The sequence below is a fragment of the Sminthopsis crassicaudata genome, chromosome 4 (genome assembly GCF_048593235.1).
Source record: "Sminthopsis crassicaudata isolate SCR6 chromosome 4, ASM4859323v1, whole genome shotgun sequence".
Lineage (NCBI taxonomy): Eukaryota > Metazoa > Chordata > Mammalia > Dasyuromorphia > Dasyuridae > Sminthopsis > Sminthopsis crassicaudata.
The window spans coordinates 72,922,535-72,947,018 of NC_133620.1; the positions used below are offsets into that span (position 1 = coordinate 72,922,535).

Sequence of the window (24,484 nt, forward strand, 5' to 3'; positions counted from 1 at the left end):
CAAACTCTTTCCTCCTCCACAGGTCTGAGAGGTAGACTATTCTCTGTTCCTCCAATTTATTTATGATCTTGTTCTTTATGCCTACATCTTGGACCCATTTTGATCTTATCTTAGTATGTGGTGTTAAATGTGGGTCCATGCCTAGTTTCTGCCATACTAATTTCCAGTTTTCCCAGCAGTTTTTGTCAAATAATGAATTATTATCCCAAAAGTTGGGATCTTTGGGTTTGTCAAACACTAGATTGCTATTTTTATTCACTATCTTTCCCTGTGAACCTAACCTATTCCACTGATCAACTAGTCTATTTCTTAGCCAATACCAAATGGTTTTGGTGACTGTTGCTTTATAATATAGTTCTAGATCAGGTACAGCTAGACCACCTTCATTTAATTTTTTTTTTTCATTACTTCCCTTGAAATTCTCAACCTTTTGTTGTTCCATATGAATCCTGTTGTTATTTTTTCTAGGTCATTAAAATAGTTTCTTGGGAGTCTGATTGGTATAGCACTAAATAAATAGATTAGTTTAGGGAGTATTGTCATCTTAATTATATTCACCCAGCCTATCCAAGAGCACTGAATGTCTTTCCAATTATTTAAATCTGACTTTTTTTTTTGTGGCAAGTGTTTCATAATTTTGCTCATATAATTCCTGACTTTCCTTTGGTAGATATATTCCCAAATATTTTATACTATTGACCGTTATTTTGAGTGGAATTTCTCTTTGTATCTCTTGCTATTGGATTGTGTTGGTAATGTATAAAAATGCTGAGGATTTATGTGGATTTATTTTGCTAAAATTCTGAATTATTTCTAATAGCTTTTTAGCAGAGTCTTTGGGGTTCTCTAAGTATTCCATCCTGTCATCTACAAAGAGTGATAGTTTGATTTCCTCATTTCCTACTCTAATTCCTTGAATTTTTTTCTTGGCTCTTATTACCAAGGCTAGCGTTTCTAGTACTATATTGAATAGTAATGGTGATAGTTTCATTCCTGATCTTACAGGGAAAGGTTCTAGTTTAGCGCCATTACATATGATGTTTACAGACGCTTTTAAATATATGCTCGTTATTATTTTAAGGAATAGTCCATTTATTCTTATACTATCAAGCGTTTTTAGTAGGAATGGATGTTGGATTTTATCAAATGCTTTTTCTGCATCTATTGAGATGATCATATGGTTTTTATTAATTTGATTATTAATATGCTCAATTATACTAATAGTTTTCCTAATATTAAACCAGCCCTGCATTCCTGGTATAAATCCTACTTGATCATAGTGTATTATCCTGGAGATGATTTTCTGAAGTCTTTTTGCTAATATCTTATTTGAGATTTTAGCATCAATATTCATTAAGGAAATTGGTCTATAGTTTTCTTTCTCAGTTTTCCATCTACCTGGTTTAGGTATCAGTACCATGTCTGTGTCATAAAAGGAATTTGGTAGGACTCCTTCAATCCCTATTTTTTCAAATAGTTTATATAGCATTGGAGTTAGTTGTTCTTTAAATGTTTGGTAGAATTCACATGTAAATCCATCTGGTCCTGGGGATTTTTTCTTAGGGAGTTGGTTAATAGCTTGTTCTATTTCTTTTTCTGAGATGGGACTATTTAGACTACTTACTTTTTCCTCTGTTAATCTGGGCAAGCTATATTTTTGAAGGTATTCTTCCATTTCATTTAAGTTATCGAATTTATTGGCATAAAGTTGAGCAAAGTAGCTCCTAACTATTGCTCTACTTTCCTCTTCATTAGTGGTGAGTTCTCCCTTTTCATTTTCAAGACTAACAATTTGCTTTTTCTCTTTCCTTTTTTTAATCAGGTTTACTAAGGGTTTGTCTATTTTGTTGTTTTTTTCATAGAACTAACTCTTAGTTTTATTAATTAATTCAATAGTTTTTTTACTTTCAATTTTATTAATCTCACCTTTTATTTTTTGAACTTCATGTTTTGTATTTGTCTGGGGGTTTTTAATTTGTTCCTTTTCTAGCAATTTTAGTTGTAAGCCCAATTCGTTGGCCTTCTCTTTATTTTATGCAAGTAGGCCTGTAGAGATATAAAACTTCCCCTTATTACTGCTTTGGCTGTATCCCACACATTTTGGTATGATGTCTCATTATTGTCATTTTCTTGGGTGAAATTATTAATTATGTCTATAATTTGCTGTTTTACCCAATCATTCTTTAGTATAAGATTATTTAGTTTCCAATTATTTTTTGGTCTATTTTCCCCTGGCTTTTTATTAAATGTAATTTTAATTGCATTGTGGTCTGAAAAGGATGCATTTACTATTTCTGCCTTACTGCATTTGATTTTGAGGTTTTTATGCACTAATATATGATCAATTTTTGTATAGGTTCCATGAACTGCTGAGAAGAAAGTATACTCCTTTCTGTCTCCATTTAGCTTTCACCAAAGATCTATCATATCAAACTTTTCTAGTATTCTATTTACCTCTTTGACTTCTTTCTTATTTATTTTGTGGTTTGATTTATCTAATTCTGAGAGTGCAAGGTTGAGATCTCCCACTATTATAGTTTTGCTATCTATTTCTTTTTGGCAGCTCTCTTAATTTCTCTTTTAAGAATTTAGATGCTGCACCACTTGGTGCATATATGTTTAATATTGATACTGCTTCATTATCTATGCTACCCTTTAGCAGGATATAATGCCCTTCCTTATCTCTTTTAATTAGATCAATTTTTGTTTTTGCTTGATCTGAGCTGAGGATGGCCACCCCTGCTTTTTTGGCTTTGCCTGAAGCATAATAGATTCTGCTCCACCCTTTTACTTTTAGTTTGAAAGTATTACCCTGTTTCAGGTGTGTTTCCTGTAAACAACATATAGTAGGATTCTGGCTTTTAATCCAGTCTGCTAACTACTTCTTCTTTATGAGGGAGTTTATCCCATTCACATTTATGGTTAGAATGACTAATTCTATATTGCTTGCCATCCTGTTAACCCCTGCTTATGCTTTTCTCCTTTCCTTCCCTCTTACCCCTCTACCCAGTATCAAACTTGTGAACACCACTTGCTTTTCACAGCCCTCCCTTTTTAGTATCCCTCCCCCACCTTAAAGTTCCTCCCCTTATTTTACCCCTTTTCCTCGAAATTTCTGTATTCCTTTCCCCTTAGCTTACTCCTTCCCTCTCACTTTTCAATGAAGTGGAAGAAGTTTCACCATAAATCGAATATGTCTATTGATACACACTATATTCATCTCCCCCAGAAGGAAGGATTTTAGCTGGGACTTGAAGGAAGCCAAGGAATCTAGAATGTGGAAATGAGGAAGGAAAGATATAAATGCATGGGGTGTAACCAGTGAAAATGCCAGATTTGGGAAATTGAGTGCCTTGTGCAAGGAATAACAAGGAGGCCAGTGTCATTGAATCATAGAGTACATAGAATGGAGGAAGGAAGAGGTTTCGAAAGGTCAGAAGAGGACAGTTTTTAAAGGTCTTGGAATGCCAAGCGTAGATTATTATATTTGATCCTAGAGGCAATAAGGAGCCTCTAGAGTTTGATTTCATGGGCAGACCTATGCTTTAAGATCACTTTGATGCCTAAGTGAAGGATGGATGAAAATGAAGGCAACTTCAAGTAGGGAGACCCAGGAGTAGGCTCTTGTGATAATCCAGAGAACTGTACCAGGATGGTAGCAGTTTCCGAGGAGAGAAGGGACCATATACTGGAAATGTTATAACATTAACAGATTGGCTAGGGGGAGAGTGAAGAATGGAAGATGACATTTAGGATGCAAACCTGGACGACTGAGAAGATGCTAGTACCCTTGACAAATAAAACAGAGAAAAGTGGGTTTGGGGAAAAATAACATTTTGTATATGTTGAGTTAAAATGTCTCTGATATTTCTAAATTAATATGTCCAAAAGGTGGTTGCAAGACAGTTGATCATCACATAGTCTTGTTTTTGCTGTGTACAATGTTCTCTTGGTTCTATTCACTTCACTTAGTATCAGTTCATGTAAGTCTCTCCAGGTCTTTCTGAAATCATCCTGCTTATCCTTTTTTATAAAACAAAATGCAACAATGTTCCAGTTCCTAATCCCCTCCAGTATTTGTCATTATCCTTTCCTAGCAGCCCTTTTTGTAGTAGCAAGGGACTGGAAAATGAGTGGATGCCCATCAGTTGGAGAATGGCTGAATAAGTTATGGTATATGAATGTTATGGGATATTATTGTTCTATATGAAACAGTCAGCAGGATGATTTCAAAAAGGCCTAGAGAGACTTACATGAAAGGATGCTAAGTGAAGTGAGCAGAACCAAGAGAACATTGTATATAGCAACAATAAGATTATGTAATGATCAACTGTGATAGATTTAGTTCTTTTCAACATTGAGGTGATTCAGCCCAATTCCAATAGATTTGTGATAGAAAGGGCCATCTGCTTCCAGAGAGAGAATTATGGGGACTGAACATAGACCACAACATAGTATTTTCAGCGTTTTTCTTGTTTGCTTGCTTGTTTGTTTTTTCTCTCATTTTTCCCCCTTTTTGATCTGATTTTTTTTTTTTTGTGCAGCATGATAAATATGAAAATATATTTAGAAGAATTGCACATATTTAACCTATATTGGATTACTTGCTATCCAGGAGAGGTGGGGAGAAAAATATGGAACACAAGGTTTTGCAAGTGTGAATGTCAAAAACTATTTTGCATGTGTTTAAAGAATAAAAAAACCCTAATATTAAAAAAAAAAAAAAAAAGACAAAAAGGGAACCTACAAACATTTTTGCACATCTGGGTCCTTTTCCCTTTTTTACTCTCTTGGGATACAGACCCAGTAGAGACACTGCTGGATCAAAGAGTATGAACAGTTTGATAGCCCTTTGGGCAAATTTCTAAATTGTTCTGTAGAATGATTGGATCAGTTCACAATTTCACCAACAATTCTTTACAATATTCTTTACAAGCAATTGACACCTGCTTCTTATTGTTCCAACTCTTCTCAGTTCTCTAGTTCTGGCTGAATATTCTAACATCTAGATAGTCACTCTGTGATTTCTTTTTACATTTGGAGATGAGCTTTCATTTGTTGTCCACGCATCCATTATGTTTCCATCAACTATCACCCATTGTGTTTGGGGGTGTACCACCCCTATTGACAAAAGAACTTCAGAATCTAAACAGATTCTTTTGCCTATTTCTTCCTAGAATATTGCTTCTCTATTATAGGCATATTACTTTTCCAAAAATTACTACAAATTGTTCTCTTCTCATAGGCATCTTAAGTAGCTGAAATGCCACAAGCCATTATTAATTAGTTCATTTCATGTTCACTTTACACATTTCTCAAAGCAGATTGCTAAATTCTGATAATTCTAAAATGAAGTAGCAGCAGTTTGTACGGAACCCTTCTATTCTGTCATATGAAATATTTTATCACACAAAATAAGTGTTAGTTTTCCTTCCTTGGTTTTATATCTTTTGCTTGTTTAGTTTTTGGCTTATGATGCCAGCCAAGTATCAAGGGAAATATTCCTTCATACTAACAATCTACTAAATTCAGGAATAAATAAGATGTGGGGATTAATTGGTTAGGAAGTTTTTGATGATTACGTCACTGTACTCTAAATTACATTGCTTTGGATTTTGTTCAGTTTAGCTTAAAGGGATTCAGGAAATTATGCTTTCATTTATTTTTTTCTCTTTATAGACTATTTTAATGGTGAACCAACTTCAGTTTCTTTATTTTTTATTGGATTTTCTTTGGAGACTATTTAGTTTTCTTCTTCATTCTTCTGGCCAGCAATGCCTGAAACTGTTGTTCTACCCTTTTTTCTCCTCCCTTCCCACACATTCAAGTAATGCAAATTTCATTCTTTTAATCTTTCCTGAGGAATTCTAACACCAGATTTCCAGCACTGATGTAGGGTCATAGAAATAGTAGTAACCCAAAACATTGGAAAGAGTTTAAAGGAATGTCAGATGAGTTAAAGTTGGCTGTGATTCTGTAAGGCTTGGGAAACTTGCAATGGAAAGTATTTAAAAACCCTCCTGGAAAGGTTGCAATCAACTTAGATTCCAGTAAATTCACCTCCATTAAAAGGACAGCTGCAAAAAATTTGGCCAAGTGTGTCAGGCATGTGAGAATTAAGAGCATAATAGTAAAGGCAGAGGATTTTCACTCATTTTTAGATGAGCAGAGGGAGAGGCATAGGAATGAATTTTTTTGCTTTAAAATAGATACAAGCAAAAATTTTGAAATAAAGGAATAGAAAATAGTGGAGAAAATCTAAGTTCATGCTAGTTTTTAAATGTGCTTATTGGATTCAGAAAGATCTTGAAATGATCACTCTTTGTAGCAAAGTTCCCAGAGAAAATATCCTTTTTTTCCCAGAGTAAGAGAGAAATTTATAATAAAATGATTAGATGATCTTCAAGAAGGAAAAAGACCTTGTAGATAATTTCAAAAAGTCTTTCTTGTTGAAGCTCCCTCATACTCAGCAGTATTTTGCATATATACTGAGGAGCCAGTTATGATTCCTCAAATAGTTCAGTCAGAAAATCCTGGGAATTGAGCTGGAAGGCAGTGTAGTGATCCTGTGGCCCATACCCGTAATTTGCCCAAATTCATGTTCTAACGATTATCTATCAAGGAATGGAACTCAGATCTCTCAATCTGCTATTCTTTTCACTCTACCCCACTTACCAAAAACATCATAACAGTGTGTTGTGGGTAATACTTTGGATATTTATTTAAGCTCTTTATTGATTGCAATTTGGAGTTCTTTTTAGCCAAGCTTAATTTATTGCAAACCTGGGTTAAATCACTTGGCTGTTCCTCTTCTAGTTAATGAATGCCATGAACAAAGTTCCCAAACAGCTGGTATAAATGTGGAAGTTAAATTCATTTCCTGAGGAAGGAGATGGGTTAAAGGATATGAGGAAAGAAACAGGAAGACTAAATTGAGTTTGACCAAATGGCTTGGCCAATCAGACTTGATGCCCATTTCCGTCCTTTATGCCTATGTAACATCTGTTATTACTAATGAAATCTCCATTTTAAGAGTGAAAAGTTAGGCCAAAATCTTACAGATCCCTCTTTTTGATAATGGCACTTCAGACACAGACTGTGCAGGATGGAAAAATGATGGATTGTAGAAAAGCAAATGTTGTGAGAAATAATACCTCCTCCTTGAATAGACCAAGAGTGTAATTTTATATTTATCTTAAATGTTCAAGATAGGAGCACCCAATACACATCCTTTCCTTCTGTGTTTGCTGAGGCAATTGTAACAGAAACAGTGCTAGATTTGAAGTTAGAACAATGTTTGAAGCCTTGACTATGGTAAGCAAAACAAGGCTACAAGCATTTAGTGAGCACTTCCTACATTCCAGGTGCTATGCTTAGCACTTACAAAGACAAGCAAAAAGAAGGACAATCCCTGTTTTCATGGCACTTATATTCTATTGAGAAAGGAACATACAAAGGGAGCTGAAGTGGGAGAAGGAAAGGATGAAGGCACCCATGATGGAGATATAATATGAAAGTCAGAAAAGTCCAAGGCATACCAGGAGGGAAAGGAAACCTGGCCTGGGCTTCTTTTGAAAATGGAAACCCCAAGAGAAATTCACCAATAGAGGAAGGGCAATTGTTCCAGTGTGAGGAGGTCTCAGATCCTAAAGAAGGCTCCCAGTTTATCAGTTGAGTGGGCAAGCCTTAGTTTTAATTTTTAGTTTCTTTGTTTGTAAAATGAGTGTTATAACATCATAATACTTACCTCAGAGGGTTGTCATGTTAGAAAAAACTCTTCAATTTAATTTAATTCAACTTAATAAATTCTTATATGCTTAATTCTACAAGGTACTATGCTAAATACTCAGAATACAAAATGAAAATCACCACAGTACTACATTATTTCAAATGCAACAATATTTGTAAAGGACTTAGCAGAGTCTGTGGCACACAGCTATAGGCATTTAATAAATGAACACTTTCCCCCCAAAAGTTTGCATTTTAAGAGAGATAGATAAGATAATAACTATGTTGTGATAATTATGGAAATATACATAAAAGAATTGCACATGTTTAACATATATTGAATTACTTGCCATCTAGGGGAGGGAGTGGAGAAAGGGAGGGAGAGGAAAATTTGGAACACAGGGTTTTGTAGATATGTATATGTTTTGAAAATAAAGCACTTTAATAAAAAAAAAGATATCAAATTAGGAAATGATTAAGCACAGGAGAAGTCAGAATGGGCTTAGAATACTGGAGAATGGAATGACTTCTATTGCAAATGGGGTGATAAGGATAGTATCATGAAAAAAATAACATCTGAACTGAGCTTTGAAGGCCAGTAAGTAAATTTTAGTATTAGAGTGCCCATTCTAACCATGGGAATGCATTCTAGCTTATGGTATATACAAAATTATGGAAGCAGAGTAGGTGACAGTTGGTTAGTTCAGTTTTCTGTAAGTGTGAGGTATGACCATATAAAGTTAATTTGTAAAATATTACCTGGAAATAAATTATAACATGTCCTAAATAATACTAAGGGGAACTAGGTGGTACAACAAAGTGCTGGATCTGGAATCAGTAAGACCTGAGTTCAAATGCAACCTCAGATACTTACCAACTATGTGACCCCGGGCAAGTCATTTATCTCAGTTTCCTCATCTGCAAAATATATTGGAAAAGGAAAAGGCTAACCATTCCAGTTTTTTTGCTAAGAAGTACCCTGGCAATAATTGCCAGGGTAGAGTTCATATTTTATTCTACTACCAGAAGTAGAGAACCATTGAGATGTTTGAGCAGGGGTGTGACATGATCAAACCTGTACAATAGGAGAATGTATTTGAGAGCTGTGTGAAGGAAGAAGGACCATCTGGTCCACTTTCTGAGTTGATAAAACTTTTTAATTTTTAAAGACACTTTATTTCTTAAAGCTCTGATGTCTACCATCTTGTTCTTGATCTCCTATAAAGTCTACATAGAGTACACTAACATTCTGGGAAGCCTTCTTCTACTTTTGATATTGTGTTGATTCCCAGTGAGAGCCAAGGACTTTCCAGAAGTTGTCTGTCATTTATGTTGCATGACTTGTTCATCTTCTTTTTGAGTTATAGATAAACCTTCCTGATGGTATTTTTTACTTTGCTTTTCTTATGCATTTATTCATTAATTTGCCCTCCATTGCTGTCCAAAGTGACCTCAAACTTTAATTCTCTGAAGGCTGTGGTATGGCATTATTTGTATTTTTTTAGTTTTAATAGAAGAATATTATTTTTAAAAAGATAAGCTTTTATTTCAGGGGAAGCTTGGGGTTATTAAAATTAGTCATTTAATAAGCACTTATTAAACACTTAGTATAATGCCAGCCACAGTGCTTAAGTGCACTGTGCACCTTCCTAAATGTAATCTAGTCCATACTTCTCCTGTTCAATAAATGAGCCAAACTTATTGTCAAAATTCAGCATCCTTACAAATATTGATCTATGGATTATTGATCCATCTGCATATGTTAGTCTAGTCCAGAGAGGTCAGATCCATAGCCCAGGGGGCCCATAGTGGTCAGTGTGGTCAGAATCAGATTACAATGTAATTATGAAATTTTCAACAAAATAAATAATATAATAGAACATAAAGAATGTTAATTTTTGGTTTTCTAAGTTTAGGGATCCCTATTATGCTTTAGTGGCCCCATTTTTACTTGACTAGACATTATCTGTCTACTCAAAAGTCATTCTTTAGTAACTTAATTTCCCTAGTGTAGATAGAATATTCTTTTAAATTACTTTGATATAATCAACAAAATGGCACCTGTAAATAGGGTATTTTGAAGAATCTTTCTCTAATAATGGAGAATCCCTCCACTACTGGAATCTGTGATGGTAATCAACACTTTTGGTATATACACATTTCCCTATTTTATACCTTGCTCTCTAGCTTGATTAAAGCACAAAGATTTTCCCCTATAGTACTTGTGCCTTAGATGACTTCTCTCCTAGCCATTTGGGGATATGCTTTTCACTGGAGAAATTTTGTAATTTATGAAAGATAATGCTTTCAGAGAGACAGTATGACATTACTGGATAAAGCAAAAAAAAAATTAGTGCAGTTTTATGCTTAAGTAAATTCAGAATTATAAAGCTATAAATGTCAAACAGTGTTTTAACTTAAAGTGTTAAAATATTAATGTTTCTTATTAAAATTCAACTATTAACTATCAAAATCAACTATTAATTAACTATAATCTTATATGCATAGTTCTATCATATTTTTAAACTTTGTAAAATCACCTGCTGATGTTCAGTGTTTCAAAGATTTACATTTGTAATCCTTATCTTACCATCATCCAGAGAAGGAGATTTAGATATATAGACAATATTTTTGACATGAGCCTACAAGAAAATTATCCAGTGGAAACAGATCAGGTGACTGAACTGGTCAAGCAAGAGCATTTCTTTTACTAGTCTGGGAAACTGCCATCTAGAAACTGTTGTACAGTCAGTGTCTAACAACAAAGTGCCTTCCTCTGGTTAAATTGCAATAGAAAATGTGTTATTCAAAATTTTCAGAACTAAATAAGTTTAAAAGAAATTTAAATAAACTTTTGAATGATTTTTGTAAGTTTGTAGTATTTATACTTTTGAAGTTATAATAACTTACAACTTCACTAAGCCTTTTGGGCTACCCTCACTGCTTTCTCCATGATGGAGAAAGTTCTTTATCTCCATCAAAGTTCTATTCTGGAGCTTTACTGGACCCTGAGAAGGTTCCTGGGTTCTTGAAGGCTATGCTGGCAGAGCACATCCTCAGACAGATCCACCAGACTGGGAATCCTTATAGTCTTAACCTGGCAACACACTTTCTGTCTATTCTCTGAGAACCATCTTGGCTAAGCTTGGAGGAGCTTAGCAGCAGTATGATTGCCACCAGGTAATCACAAATAAAAGATGTGAATTTGAAGGAGATGGAGAACTCTCATTTTATACATGGAGAAGTCAATGCCAGTGACTTTTAATTTTTCTAAGATAACCTAGATATTAGAATTAGATATTGTAGATTAGAAGCGGAATAAAAATCCCATCTACTTTCCTTCAGGCCCTGCCTTATTAGCAGCAACAAGAGTCCTCTCCAAGCTAAACAGCTAAGTTGTTTGCACAACACCTTTTTTCCTAAAGTTGATACTCTTAAACCAGGAAATCCTTTTGAATATTACATTAATTATAACCCATAACATCCCAAATAGACATGGGTTAGAGTTTGGGGGTGGAATTAGAAAAGATTATAGGGAAAAAAGAAGTAATCCTCCTTTTTCCTATTGTGACAAAGATTCTGTGAGATTGCTTTCTTTCCTGAGATAAGGAAAGTCTCCTGTTCATATCTGCAACTTGGGCTAGCAAGTGCAGGGAGTTTCTTCCCAGGGACATCAAACGAAACTTCTCTGAGATTTGGGCTCTCATTCAACTTTTTCCAGAAAATTTTCCTCCCCTACAATACTGAGAAACACTCAGCTGATAGGAGGTCATTGGGTTGTGCTATTGCCTGTTATTTATTGTGTAGGGTTTTTTTGGGGGGGCGTTGGGGAGAAGAAGTGTTGGGTAATAGGGAATGTAAGTGTATTTCCTTGCTCCCTCTTCCTCATTTCCCCCTTTGAGGGAAATTCCTTTTGCTAGCAAAATGAACATCTGGGTTTTGGTGAACTTTTAAACACCACTCTGAGAAATGGGGTTGGGTTCAACTTCACTTTTGCTCATATCAAGCTGAGGGAAGGGATGATCATTGTAACAAAGAGTGAAATGGGAGGGTTCATAAACAAAACTTTAAAAAGCTCAGATTGAAAAATACAAAGTAAATCCTGCTCCAAAAAATCCTATCTGTATAAAGCTTTTTTTTTATTTTTTATTTTTTTAAAGACTTTGGTCCTCCTGACAGTTTTCCTCCTTCTGAAATAAGGGATACAATGTTACTGTTGAGTTTTAAAGATATTGCCCTTTTCATGCTGTGCTTCTAATCAGGTTCTGAATACTACATGTTTTGACAAAATTTGAGAAATTTCAGGTAAAAGGAAAAACAAGTGAAAGGGACTAATAAGATAATCTATTTGTAAAGCTGTTATTCCTTTTAGACCTTATTTTCTGAAAGGATGCTTTTTTTTTCTCCCCTCTACATATTTTTCCACATATAAAATGTGGAGAATTCTTGTTCCTAGATATACTAAGAGATTTTCTGGAAAGTGAGAATGTATTGTGATTAGTTAGTTAATTTTCCCCTTCTTGAAATTTGTAAACATGTCCTTTATGAGGGCAAATAGGGCCAAGTTATGTAGTCCAGTTTTTTACTTTACTCTATATACTTTATAGGTCTGAAAATAAGGACCATGAGAGGGGAAAAAACTAAATAAACTAAACTATGCAGATATCTCCTTCCTCCACGCTACCTTAAAAGAAAGCGTTAATATGCTGCTTCATGATATTCTTCAGTTGTTTTTCATTATTCTAAGTTGTTTTCATTATTTCATTATTCAGTTGTTATTCATTCTTCTAAGAATTGGGGGGAAAGTCTTAGACCTCTTTAAGGACTAGTCATTTCATTTTTCCCCATATTTTTTAATGAAGTCCAGATCCACTAATTTTCTATAGGGAAATGAAATATTTATAGTTTTTAATTTAACTTGATATATAGATCTAGGGGAAACAGCGATCTTTATGGTTTTTAATTTGAAATTTTAATTTAATGTTATTATAAAGCTGTTTTATATATACATACATCTTATGTATATGTGGAAATACATATGTCATAATATGTTTCTATGTAAAACATAAATGTAAAGAGATAGCTATATGTGTCTCTGTGTATGCGCACACACACATATAGAACATATTATAGTTTTCCAAAGTGTCCTAAAGTCTGCCTTAGGAATGGGAAATTAACAAATTCATCATTCCTTTTTATAGTCTTAAATTCCAAACTTAAATGTGAGCTTATTTAAATCAATATTCTTTTTTTTATATATATATATATTTTTATAATATTATCCCTTGTATTCATTTTTCCAAATTACCCCCCCTCCCTCTATTCCCTCCCCCCGACGACAGGCAATACCATACATTTTACATGTGTTACAATATAGTCTAGGTACAATACATGTGTGTGAATATCATTAAATCAATATTCTTGATGTGAATTCATAACTTATGAAATATAAAAAGATCTTTGAAATCCTAAAAAGTTCATTTATTCATAGATAATAGTGATCTATTAATCAAATATAGTATTTTAGTTAAAGAAAAATTATCTTTTGTAGAGTAAGCATGGTAGGTAATGAATTTAGTTCTTTTTACTGAAGAAATAGCTAAAGATACGTCAAACAAATGTTGATTATTTTGTGTGTTCCCATCATCTTCTATTATATTTATCATTATCAGTAAGTAAGCCATTTTTTAATGATGGTGATGATGATGATAGCATTTATATAGACCTTTAAGGATTGTGAAGTGCTTTATAAATATTATTTTATTTTATCTTCACAATAGTTCTGGGAGGTAGATAATACTATTCCTATTTTATAGATGAAGAAATTGAGTCAGACAAAGGGTTACACAGCTAGTAAAAGCCCAATGCTAATTTGAACTTAGTCCTTCCTAACTGAAAGTCTAGAATTCAATCCCCTGCATCACTTCACTGCCTATTAGATATCTACAACTTGGGATGAGGAATGTTTGTGTCTTTCCCAGGTACATTATTATGCAGCTTTTTCGTTCAGCTTGCTCTTGGTTTAGCAGGTCCTTGTAATAAGAAGCAAAGATTTAAGTGATAGTAATAATATGTGAAATTTAATGTGAAGAATATTTGATATGCAATTTAAATTTAAGACCTTTGAATAATAATGTTAATGAATTCAAAGTCAAGTCTTCATACCACTAAGAAAAGTTATTTTTGCTTAGTTCCATAGTCAAAGACAATACCTTCAACCCAAGAAATACGTTTCTTTGTTCATAAAGAAATTGAAGTTCTAGAGTAGGAATGAGAATTTATTAGAGCAAACTGGAATAAATTAGAGAAAATTCATTATTACAATGGAAAACCAAATCATAGTGCATGCTCTGATGATATATGATCATAATCATAAGATGATATATGATCATAATGATGCCCATGCTGATTGATGGTACATTGGCTGACATCTTTGATTGATTATGGGTTATGTGCGGGGAGCTGAGAGAAAGTCAAGTCAGCTGTATCAGGAGAGCAGAAAAGGAAGTAATATATAATAAGATTGAAGAGATAGGCTGGGGCCATATTGTGTTGGTCTTTAAAAAGTTAAACAGAGGCATTTTCATTTAATTCTAGAGATAATTAGGGGAGTCACATGATCAGATCAATGTTTAAGAAATTTCGCTTTGGTAGAAATGTGTAGGATGAAATAAAATGGGGATAGGTTTAAGGCAGGGAGACCAATCAGAAATCTCTTGGAATAATCTGGACATTGGTGGTCAGGGTATGAACTGAGATGGCAGACAGCTATGTATAAGGGAAAAAGAGGTATTGTGAAGGTAAACGCAACAAGATTTGTTAAATGTCCTGATTTTGTCATGTCAGATTTTGTGGTCATTATTTTATTTAAGAGTTTTAGAACTGGAAAATCTAGGCCTCATTTTCTGCATTTTCATTTCTGCTTCTAAAGAGGGTAAAGAGAGATAACTTTTCCCCCCTTTCTCTTCTCAGTGCAATCGCCTCCATCTTGAGGGCTTGGCTGGACCAATGTGCTGAAGACTTCCGAGAACCACCTCATTACACTTGCTTGCAGAAACTGCTGGATTATCTTAAACGGACTATGCCAGGCTCTGACCCTGAAAGAAGAGCACAGAACCTTTTGGAACAGTTTCAGAAACAGAAAGTGGAAACTGACAGTAAGTTTCTCTACTTGGAGTGAAAAAGTACTCAAACCAAATGCTTAGAGCTGATCAGTAGCCAGTAGATGGAATACCAAGACTTTATGTCAGGAAGACCTGGATTCAAATCCTGCTTTTGACTTGCCTTATGATTGAGGAAAAGTCACTTAAGTTCCTAGAGTCATGATATCTTAAATCTATAATATAAGGATAATGAGTGCTTTAGCTCTAAGAATTGTTTTGATGCTCAAATGGAATAATTCATATGAAATGTTTTGCAAACTTTAAAGTGCCATGTAAATATCAATTTTTATTGTTACTACAGAGGATTTTTTTTAAATGATAGTCTGTAGAATTTAATGTATTCTTGGGAAAAAAAGGCAGGAAGGAAGCCAAGATGGAGAAAAAAAATAGTGACTCACTGGAGCTCTCTCAAAAATCTTTTGAACACTTTTAAAGTGTTTAAAGTTTTAAAGTAAAACAATTCCTGAAGTAGCAGAAGTATGGGGCGAAATAATTTTCCAGCCAAAGTCAACTTAGAAGAACAGCAGGAAAGGTTCATGGCACCTGGGAGAGACCCTTGCAAAACTTTATGTTACAAAATTCCCCCCATGAAGTCAGGGAGGGCCTGAGTTCAAATCTGACCTCAGATACTTAAAAACTTCCTTGCTCTGTGACTCTGGGCAACCCCAATGGCCTCAGCCAAAAAACTCCTAAACAAACAAACAAACAAACTAAAACCCAGAGTAGATCAATGATAGAGGTACAAAAGCCAATAAGGAGAAGAATCCCTTAAAAAGCGGAATTGACTAAATGGAAAAAAAGGTACAAAAATTCACTTAAAAAAACCTCCAACTTCTTTAAAAAGTAGAATTGGCCAAAATGGAAAAGGAACTACAAATGTGCACTGAATGGAAACTAATCAAAAAACAATAAAAACAAAACTGAGAATGAAAAATAAATAGGAAGACAATATGAAATATCTCATTGGTAAAACAACTGATCTGGAAAATAGATCTAGGAGAGATCATTAATTATCTTCCCATTTAGAAATGTAAAGTTTGATCTTATTAAGTTCCTTATAATTTCCCTTTCTTGTTTACCTTTTTAATGCATTTCTTGAAAGTCAAATTTCAAAAGAGCCTTGGCATCATTTTTCTAGAAATTATCAGGAAAATTGCCCTAACATTCTAGAACCAGAGGGTAAAATAGAAATCAAAAAAATCTACTAATAATCTCCTGAAAGAGATCCTCAAATGAAAACTCCCAGCGTATGATGGCCAAATTCCAGAGTTCCCAGGTCAAGGAGAAAATGTTGCAACACAAAAAAACAATTCAAGTATAGCAGAGCCACAATCAGAATAATATAAAATTCGTGCAGCTTATACATAAAAGGATAAGAGGGCTTGGTTTCTGGATTTCTGATTTCTGGAGACTGGATGAGTTAGGATTACAACCAAGAATCACCTACCTATCAAAACTGAGTATATTTTTTGGGGGGGAGTGGGGAGAATGGACATTCAATGAAATACAAGACTTTCAAGTATTTCTGATTAAAAAAACAGATAAATAGAAAATTTGACTTTTAAGAAATGCATTAAAAAGGTAAACAGGAAAGGGAAATTATAAGGAACTTAATAAGATCAAACTTTACATTTCTAAATGGGAAGATAATACTTTTAATTTATAAGAACTTTCTTATTATTGGGGCAGTTAAAAGGAGTATATATAAACAGAGGTCACAGGTGTGAGTTGAAAATGAAGGAATGATATCTAAAATATAAAATTAAGGTGTGAGAGAGGAATGTGGTGGGAGAAAGGGAAAGGGAGAGGGGAATGGGGTAAATTATCTCACATAAAAGAGGCAAAAAAACCTTTTATAGTGGAGGGAAAGATGGGGAAGATTAGAACCTTTTTAGCAAACCTTACTTTCATTAGGCTCAAATTGGCTCAAAGAGGGAATAGCATGTATACTCAATTGGATATAAAAATCTATTTTACCCTATAGGAAACAAGGTGGGGAAAGAGATAAAAGAAGGGGTATGATAAAAAGGGAGCCTGGTTGAAGGAGGGGTAGTCAGAAGCAAAACACTTTTGAAGAGGGAGGGAGAGAATAGAATAAATAGGGATGGAAGGAAATAGCAAAAATAACTGTGAAAAACATTTTGAAGCAAGCTTCTCTGATAAAGGCTTAATTTTTCAAACATATAGAGAATTGAGTCAAATTTATAAAGAGCCCTTAACCAAGTGATAAATGATCTAAAGATATGAACAGGTTTTGGATGAAGTTATTAAAGCTAGCTCTGGCAAATGAAAAAAATGCTCTAATTCACTGTTGATTAGAGAAATCCAAATGAAAACAATTCCAAAGTACTACCAAAAACCTATTAGATTGGCTCATAAGATAGAAAACTGACAGTTGTTGGAGGAAATCTGGGAAAATGAGACATTAATGTACTATTGGTAGAATTATGATCTGATTCTTCCATTCTGAAGAGTACTTTGGAACTATGGCCAAAGGACTATAAAACCATGCATATCTTTTGATGTGGCAATACTGATACTAGGTCTATATCCCCTAAGAGAAAAAAACAGCAACAAAAAGGACTACATGTACAAAAATATTTATAGCAGCTTTTTTCTGGTAGCAAAGAACTAGAAATTAAGGAAATGTACATCAAATGGGGAATAAATTGTTGTATGTAATTGTGATGGAATACTATGAGAAATGCTAAGCAGAAACTCTCAGAAAAACCTGGAAAGACTTCCATGAACTGATGAAAAGTGAAATGTCCTAGGTACAAAGTAGCAATATAATATTATAAGATGATGAGATCTGAAAGACTTAGCTATATAGTGATCTAAAAAACAACTCTGAAGGACTTCTGATGAAAAATGCTATCCATCCCTAGAGATATCTAAATTTGAATACTGTCATGTCTGGGCTAGCTCCCTGAAGTGCTCAGAATCAGCGAGAGTCAGGATAAGCTAAAGTCCATGCCCCACGTTGGGCGCCAAAATGTAAATGTTCTGTTGCCTCTACATTTGGGATCCTGGGGAGGCAGCCTTGGCTTTAGTTCTGTATTCTGTCTTTCAAAGTCTTGAATCTTTTCCTGTCAGAATCTCTCCAGCCAGCTTCAGTCTCTAGCTCCCTCTGAGTCCAAAGCCTCCAGTCAGCATGAAGGTAGAATCTCAAATCCCCTTCTTCTTGAAACCTGGCTCCTTTTATCCTCCCAGAGAATGGGCTTGTGAGTATTCCAGAGGTGTAAACTCCTTTTAAAAGTGTGAACCAAAGGTGTGAATTCTGAGCTAGAAAATTGCCAAGTACTGACTTACCACTTAGTAAGGAACCTAATAGAATACCGATTGAAGTATACTTTTGTTACTTTATTTTTCTTGAGGGTTTTTTGGTCTAAATTTTCTTTCACAACATGACTAACATGGAGATGTTTTGCATGACTATACATGTATAAACTATATCAAATTGCTTTTCTTGTCAGTGATGGGGAGAGAAAGGAAGGGAGAGAATTTGGAACTCAAAGTCTTAAAAACAAATGTTAAAAATTGTATGTAACTGGGAAAAAATAAAATATTAAATATTTTTTAAAAAGAAAGGCCTAGCATATGCTTAGAAGTATGATGTGTTTCCCAAAGGAACAATTTCCCCCAAAGGGTATTGAAATTATAATCACAGAGATATAGAATATTAGAGCTGAAAGGAATTCTTAGCAACCACTTTGCTCAGAACCTTCGTTTTATGGCTGAAAAAGCAAAGACTCCAAGAGTTAAAAATATATTCTAGATAAGGTAAATTTCTTAATGGAATCTGACAGTCAACTTGCTTAGGTTTGAGTTAAATTTGTGTGTATGCATGCTATTAATTATATTTCCATTCCAATGTGCAACAAATAATTGTTCTGGTATACCATATACTTATTCATGTACATCAGATAGTTATTGTGAAAATTTTCATGCTATCCACCACCTTACATCTCACATAACAATGTCCATATCACAAAGATTCTTTTGAGAGTTTCCTGCAAGCAAGGGATGAAATTATGGTCAGTAGCTCTCCTCTCAACATGGAAATGTCATTCTTCCAACTTTAAAAGTATCACTGTGATCTGCCCTCTGCCAGTACCAATTGCAGTCCTGGCCTCCAGCCTTTGCCTTTTTCATCTTCTCCAACTTCTGCATCAAAGAAAATGAATGTGGTTGTATTTTTCCTATTGGAGAACTGATTAGCTCCTTCCAAGAGCACAGGATGCACTTACAGCCCAGGTCCCCTATTGGCACAAGCAACTGTGAGCTCCTGGTAACTCAGAGAGGGACCAGCGTGCAGTTTCTGGCTGACTTCTTGTCTGCTTCCTTGTTAGAAAGTCTCCTCTGACCCACAAGCCCACTTCCTCGTTTGCTGTGACCACTGCTTCTGAGGCTGCTGACCAAGTCGGAACTCCTAAAGTGTATTTCCTGAAAGCAGCGGCCAAGCTTATCAGAAGAGCGATAGGGAAACAGCTCATGAATTAGTGGTCAGGGAAGCTCAGCAGCTCCAAAAAATAATCGGATATCATACATCACTACCTGTTGGATTTTCCATGTGTTGGGGGCAAGGGGAACAGAGGAAGGGATGAGAGAGGCGGGGAGAACCTTATTAAGAGGTCAGTTGCCAAATACCATACAGGGATGACTTCATCTGTTTAGAATGCTTGAATGCTAGGAGCCCTCATATAAAATAGGCAGACTGCAGGCTCCCTTTGGGGCCTCCCCATTTTGTCCTTTTGTTGGAGGGGAGAACACCATACCAGACCACGGCTCAGCTCATTGGGGCTGCTGCTGGCTCCTGGCCTAATTGGGGTACCAATGGGATCAGTCATTCATTGTTCCCAACCAGGGCCCTGGAAGGCAGAGTTAATTTGGCATGGCTTAAGGGACATGCTGAGGTCAGGGATAGTTTCTGACTTTGGAAAGACTTTAGGCAATACCCAGGAATGCATTTTCTTAGGTTTGATTGGGAAAGGCTAAACCAAAAATATCTCTAAATTCTGTGTTTATTAGGTACAGGGATCCTAATTGAAAAGTTGTTTCAAGAGCCAGACTCCAGGGTAAAGGCTTTGTGTTTGCCTTTCCCTCCTCAAAGGCTACATATATGCTTTCTGTGGGTTTTTCTGGAGACTGATCCTCATGTTTTGTTGTGGGAGAGAGAAGCTTAAAAATGCAAAAATTTACAACCTCCTGCCCAAATAGCCCTTACAAGTTTTGGAGACCTAGACCTCTGAGGATTCACCAGGAAATCACAGAATGGAGCCTGCTATTTAGTGGATGATCCAATGAGGGATATTTACAGATACTTTATCAAAGACCTTTTAAAACTTTAAGAATGAGCCATTTGTTAGATATAACCATCAGTCTATTTAAATCATCAGTGTGGTGTTAATCTGTGAACTGATGATAGAGAGAGAGATAGAAAGAGAGGGAGAGGGAAGAATGAAGATAGAATCAGATAGAGAGACAGTCCTGCCAGCTTCTTCTTTTGTTTTTCTCTTTTTCTTTTATAAACACTGCAAAGGGATTGGAAAGATTTGTCCTCCTATTAGATTCAATTGAGTTACTACATAGTCACCCTCCTTTAGGCCTGTTTTGCTTCTGCCTGGACTCCTAACTGGCCCCCGGATCCACCCCTTTCCTTCTCTCTCAGGCAGCTGCCAAATCAAGATTCCTTAAGCCACAGGACTTCCCTGTTCAAGAAGCCATCAGTGGCTCTCAGGGGTGGATAGAGCCCTGCGTCTGGAATAAGGAAGAGTCAAATGAGATCTCAGAAACTTACTAGCTGTGAGATTCTACACAAATCTCTTAACTTCTGTCTGCCTCAGTTTCCTCAGCCATAAAAATGAGAATTACAGGAGTACTTAACCTCCTACAGTTGTTGAGATTCTGATGAGATACTTGTAAAACACTTAGCACATTGTACCTGGCACATAGTAGACAATTAAAAGAATGCTTTTTTCCCCCCTCTTTCCTTCCTTTCGTGTTGTTTTAGGGAACAAATATAAATTATTGCTACACTCCATAAAATACATTTTTTGCTTTTTACACAGACTATTACCCTAATTCTTGGGATGTTCTTTCTCTTTACCTTGGCTCCTGAGAACCTTTAGCTCTCTTCCAGGCTCAATTAAAGTACCATTTCACAAGGCCTTTCTCAGTTCTCCCACTTACTTTGCCTCTATACTTTGTATATTTTTTAAATTTGTTTTTCATATCTATCATATTTACTTATCTGTAAACATGTTATGTCCTGCAGTAGAGAGTAAGTTTCTTGAAGGCAAGAACTATTTAGCTTTTTGTCTTTGTATCTCTAGCCCCTAAAAGAACACCTAGCATATTGATTGATCAATTGATTCTATATGTAATGGCCAGAGATAAATGTGGCTAGCGCCTAATAAGGGAAAAGCTTTTCTTAAAGTTTCACTAAAGATTCCATATTTCTTTTTCTTTACAATTCAGAGGGTCTGTGATCTCCCTGCTGTGATTCTTCTTCCAGTGGTACAGCTCACAAACCATCTATATTTGCCTTCTCATCCTGGGAGACATTTGTGAACAATCTCCTTAGACCCCCATCCAACATGCTGTAGGCCTTCCTATTGGCTCTTTTTACATTACGTAGTTGCCAATAAGCATGCAGATTATTCATTTATCACTTAATTTTTTTCTAAATGACCAGCTGATCAGTTATACTTTTCTTAGACACTATCCATTATTCTACTTCATTTCATTTATTGTGCATTGGTAATTATTAGAAAAATGCTTTAGCTTGTTTATACTTAGTATGAAGCTATACAATGCTCTTAAAGATACTGACAGTTATATGTTATGTTTTCAAGAGATTCTGTGATAGATAGCCACAGTATAACATCATTGGTACAACACTGACTTTCCCTTTGAGAAAACAGCTTGAGAATCGCAGCTTAAAATGTTTCACAATTTCCCATTCATAATTTTCTTATATAGATTATATACAAATTTCTTTTAAGTTAAATATATATCTTATTGAAACTCTTTAATATTCTAGTATATTAAGTATATACTTAATAAATATTAATACTTAATATTTATGGACAATAATTATACTGACTAAGTATATACTTAGTATAATTAATCCAATGTGAAAATTGTCTTAGTCTCCTTTGTTTTTCTGTAAAAAAATCTCAGTGCTTGTTGAGGAATATCTGAAGAATCATCATTTATAGTACGAGCTCATATCTGAGGTCCTTTTTGGGGTCTGGGAAAATACTTAAGAGTATCTGAATTTGGATATAAAAAAAGTTATTTTCACTAACTTCTAAGTAAAATTGAGCATTTTTTCAATTGTGAATGTGGGCAACAGACCATTATTTTGACAAGGGGTCCAAAGACCCTCCCACCTGTCAAAGGGATCCCTGACACACAAAAAAGATTAAGAACTCATGATTTATAGGGAGGGAATCAACAAAGGTACTGAGGGTGTGAGCTCTCTGGAGTCATAGAGATTCATTGCATAAGAGTTCTTAAGACTTTCAGAGTTGTTGTTGTTGTTGTTGTTGTTGTTTTTAAATTATTCTGATGTTTCTGTGTGCTTCATTCTGCTTTGGTTTATAAGACATCTTTATAGATTTTCTTTTGTTAATCTTTGTTGTTTGAATGAAGACTAATTCTTTCTTTGAAGGAAAAATCCACAATTGATGGCAAGATCTTTTGCAGGTAATTATAAGCCATTGATTTTTAAATATGAATAATTTTTATTTCATGAACAGATGGATTTCATAATGCTCTCACTTTCAATCTGGACGAAGAAGAGGAGCTGGAGGGTGGTGGATCAAGTGAATTCACTTTATTCCGAGAAGACCTCGTGGCAGAACAACTGACTTACATGGATGCAGTATGTACTATCATTATTAAATAGACAAAAATTTGTTGTGGTTCAAGGGAGGGTGAAATGGCTAATGAGATTTGTTTTCAGTATTTTCAAATCTTGATAGTTTAAAGCTGTCTGTCTATATAAAACAAAGCAATTTTATGATTAATTGAAGGAAATTTAAGGAAAAATTATTTTTCCTTTGAATTTTATAAGAATGTATGTATTTTTATGTACATAAGGATCATAGTCAAAGCATAAGGTGGTATAGAATGAAGTCACTTATTTCTCGTGTGCTTATATCCTGTAGCTTCTTTTTATAACAGCCTAACTGATATTTTTGTCATCCCATAGATGAAGTTTCAGGCACACTGTAGTTAGTTTTTCAGAAATATGATGGATATTGTTAAAATTCTGGTTTATTTTTACTTCCTACAAATCTCGAATCAGTGGGAGATAACCAGTGCTCCCATGCTGTTTCTTCTAGTGACAATGGGATTTTGATGAAATAAAGGTATTAGATCCAATAGACAAAAATATGGGATTCTCTATTGTCTATAATGATCACTTTCACTTTGGAGGTAAGAGAAATAGGTGACCATGATGGTCTAAAGATCTTGTCATATGAATATTGGTTAAAGGAGATGTAGATGCTTTTCCTGGCCAAGAAATAGCTTTTTTCAGGATGGCTGTCTTCAAGTATTTGAAATGTTTTCTTCAAGTATTTGTCATGTGTAAAGGTAATTAGGCTTTTGTTTTGCTTGGACCCAATAGAGCAGAAGTAGAAGTAATAGGTAGGGTTTGTGAAGAGACATTTCAGTCCTTTGAAAATTTCAGGTATGGAATATGTTACCTCAGGAGAAAGTGAGTTTCCCCTCATTTAAGGTTTTCAAGTTAAAGCTAAACTGTCACTTATTGGTTCCATTGAAAAAGGGATTCTTGTTCATATATGAGTAGGATGATGACTTTCGAAGTCTCTTTCAAGGTGATTTTGCAATTCTGTGAACTCTGTGAATGCCATGTAATATGAGTAGGAATTCTATGATATGATTTTCTGGCTATCAACAGGTTTCTTCTAAAATATTAAACATGTATAAATATGCTAGTGTGCAACAATTTTCCAATGTGAAAATTGTCTTAGTGTCCTTTGTTTTTCTGTAGAAAATCTCAATGCTTGCTATCTCAGAGCTATTTATTACAACAAGTACTTTTTAGTCAATTTTCTAGGCACTGGACATTGAAGTGGAAAAAAATTACACTATCCCCATCCTGTAAAGAGCTTAAATTTAATGGAGAAGATACAACATGTCTATATACAATATATATCAGTGTGGCCTCTAATAGGACATAGGAGGCATTAAACAGCAGGCTCTAGAGAAACTTGAGGAGCAAATGCTTACTTTTTGTGTGGGAGACCAGAGAATACTTCACAGAGAGGGTAGCATGTGGGAAGGTGCTTGAAGGAAAAAAGGGATTGTGATAGACTGAGATTAGGGGTATGTTACCTTTATGGAGGTGACAGAATACAGAGTGAGCTTGGAGAAATTGTCTACTTTGGCTGGAAGTATTATGAAAGAAGATTGGGAAAATAGGTAGGAATCAAGTTTTTTAAAAGGCCTTAAATGTGAAGCCAAGATGATAACTTGCAGTTGTATGCAGGAGTACTTATAATTTTTAAAGCACTTTATATCCATTATCTATTTTGCTGTTCACAACAACCATGTGA

The 24,484-nt window shown here is 34.9% G+C and overlaps 1 protein-coding gene across 3 annotated transcripts in view; it reads left to right on the forward strand.

Annotated features, from left to right (window-relative positions):
- Positions 1–24,484, forward strand: part of RGL1 (ral guanine nucleotide dissociation stimulator like 1) — a 230,430-nt gene that overhangs the window by 146,439 nt on the left and 59,507 nt on the right. For all 3 annotated transcript variants that reach the window (XM_074308566.1, XM_074308567.1, XM_074308565.1), the window contains 2 exons: positions 14,701–14,885; positions 22,658–22,782. In XM_074308566.1, the coding sequence (XP_074164667.1) occupies positions 14,701–14,885; positions 22,658–22,782 (310 nt within the window). The remainder of the gene's footprint in view (positions 1–14,700; positions 14,886–22,657; positions 22,783–24,484) is intronic.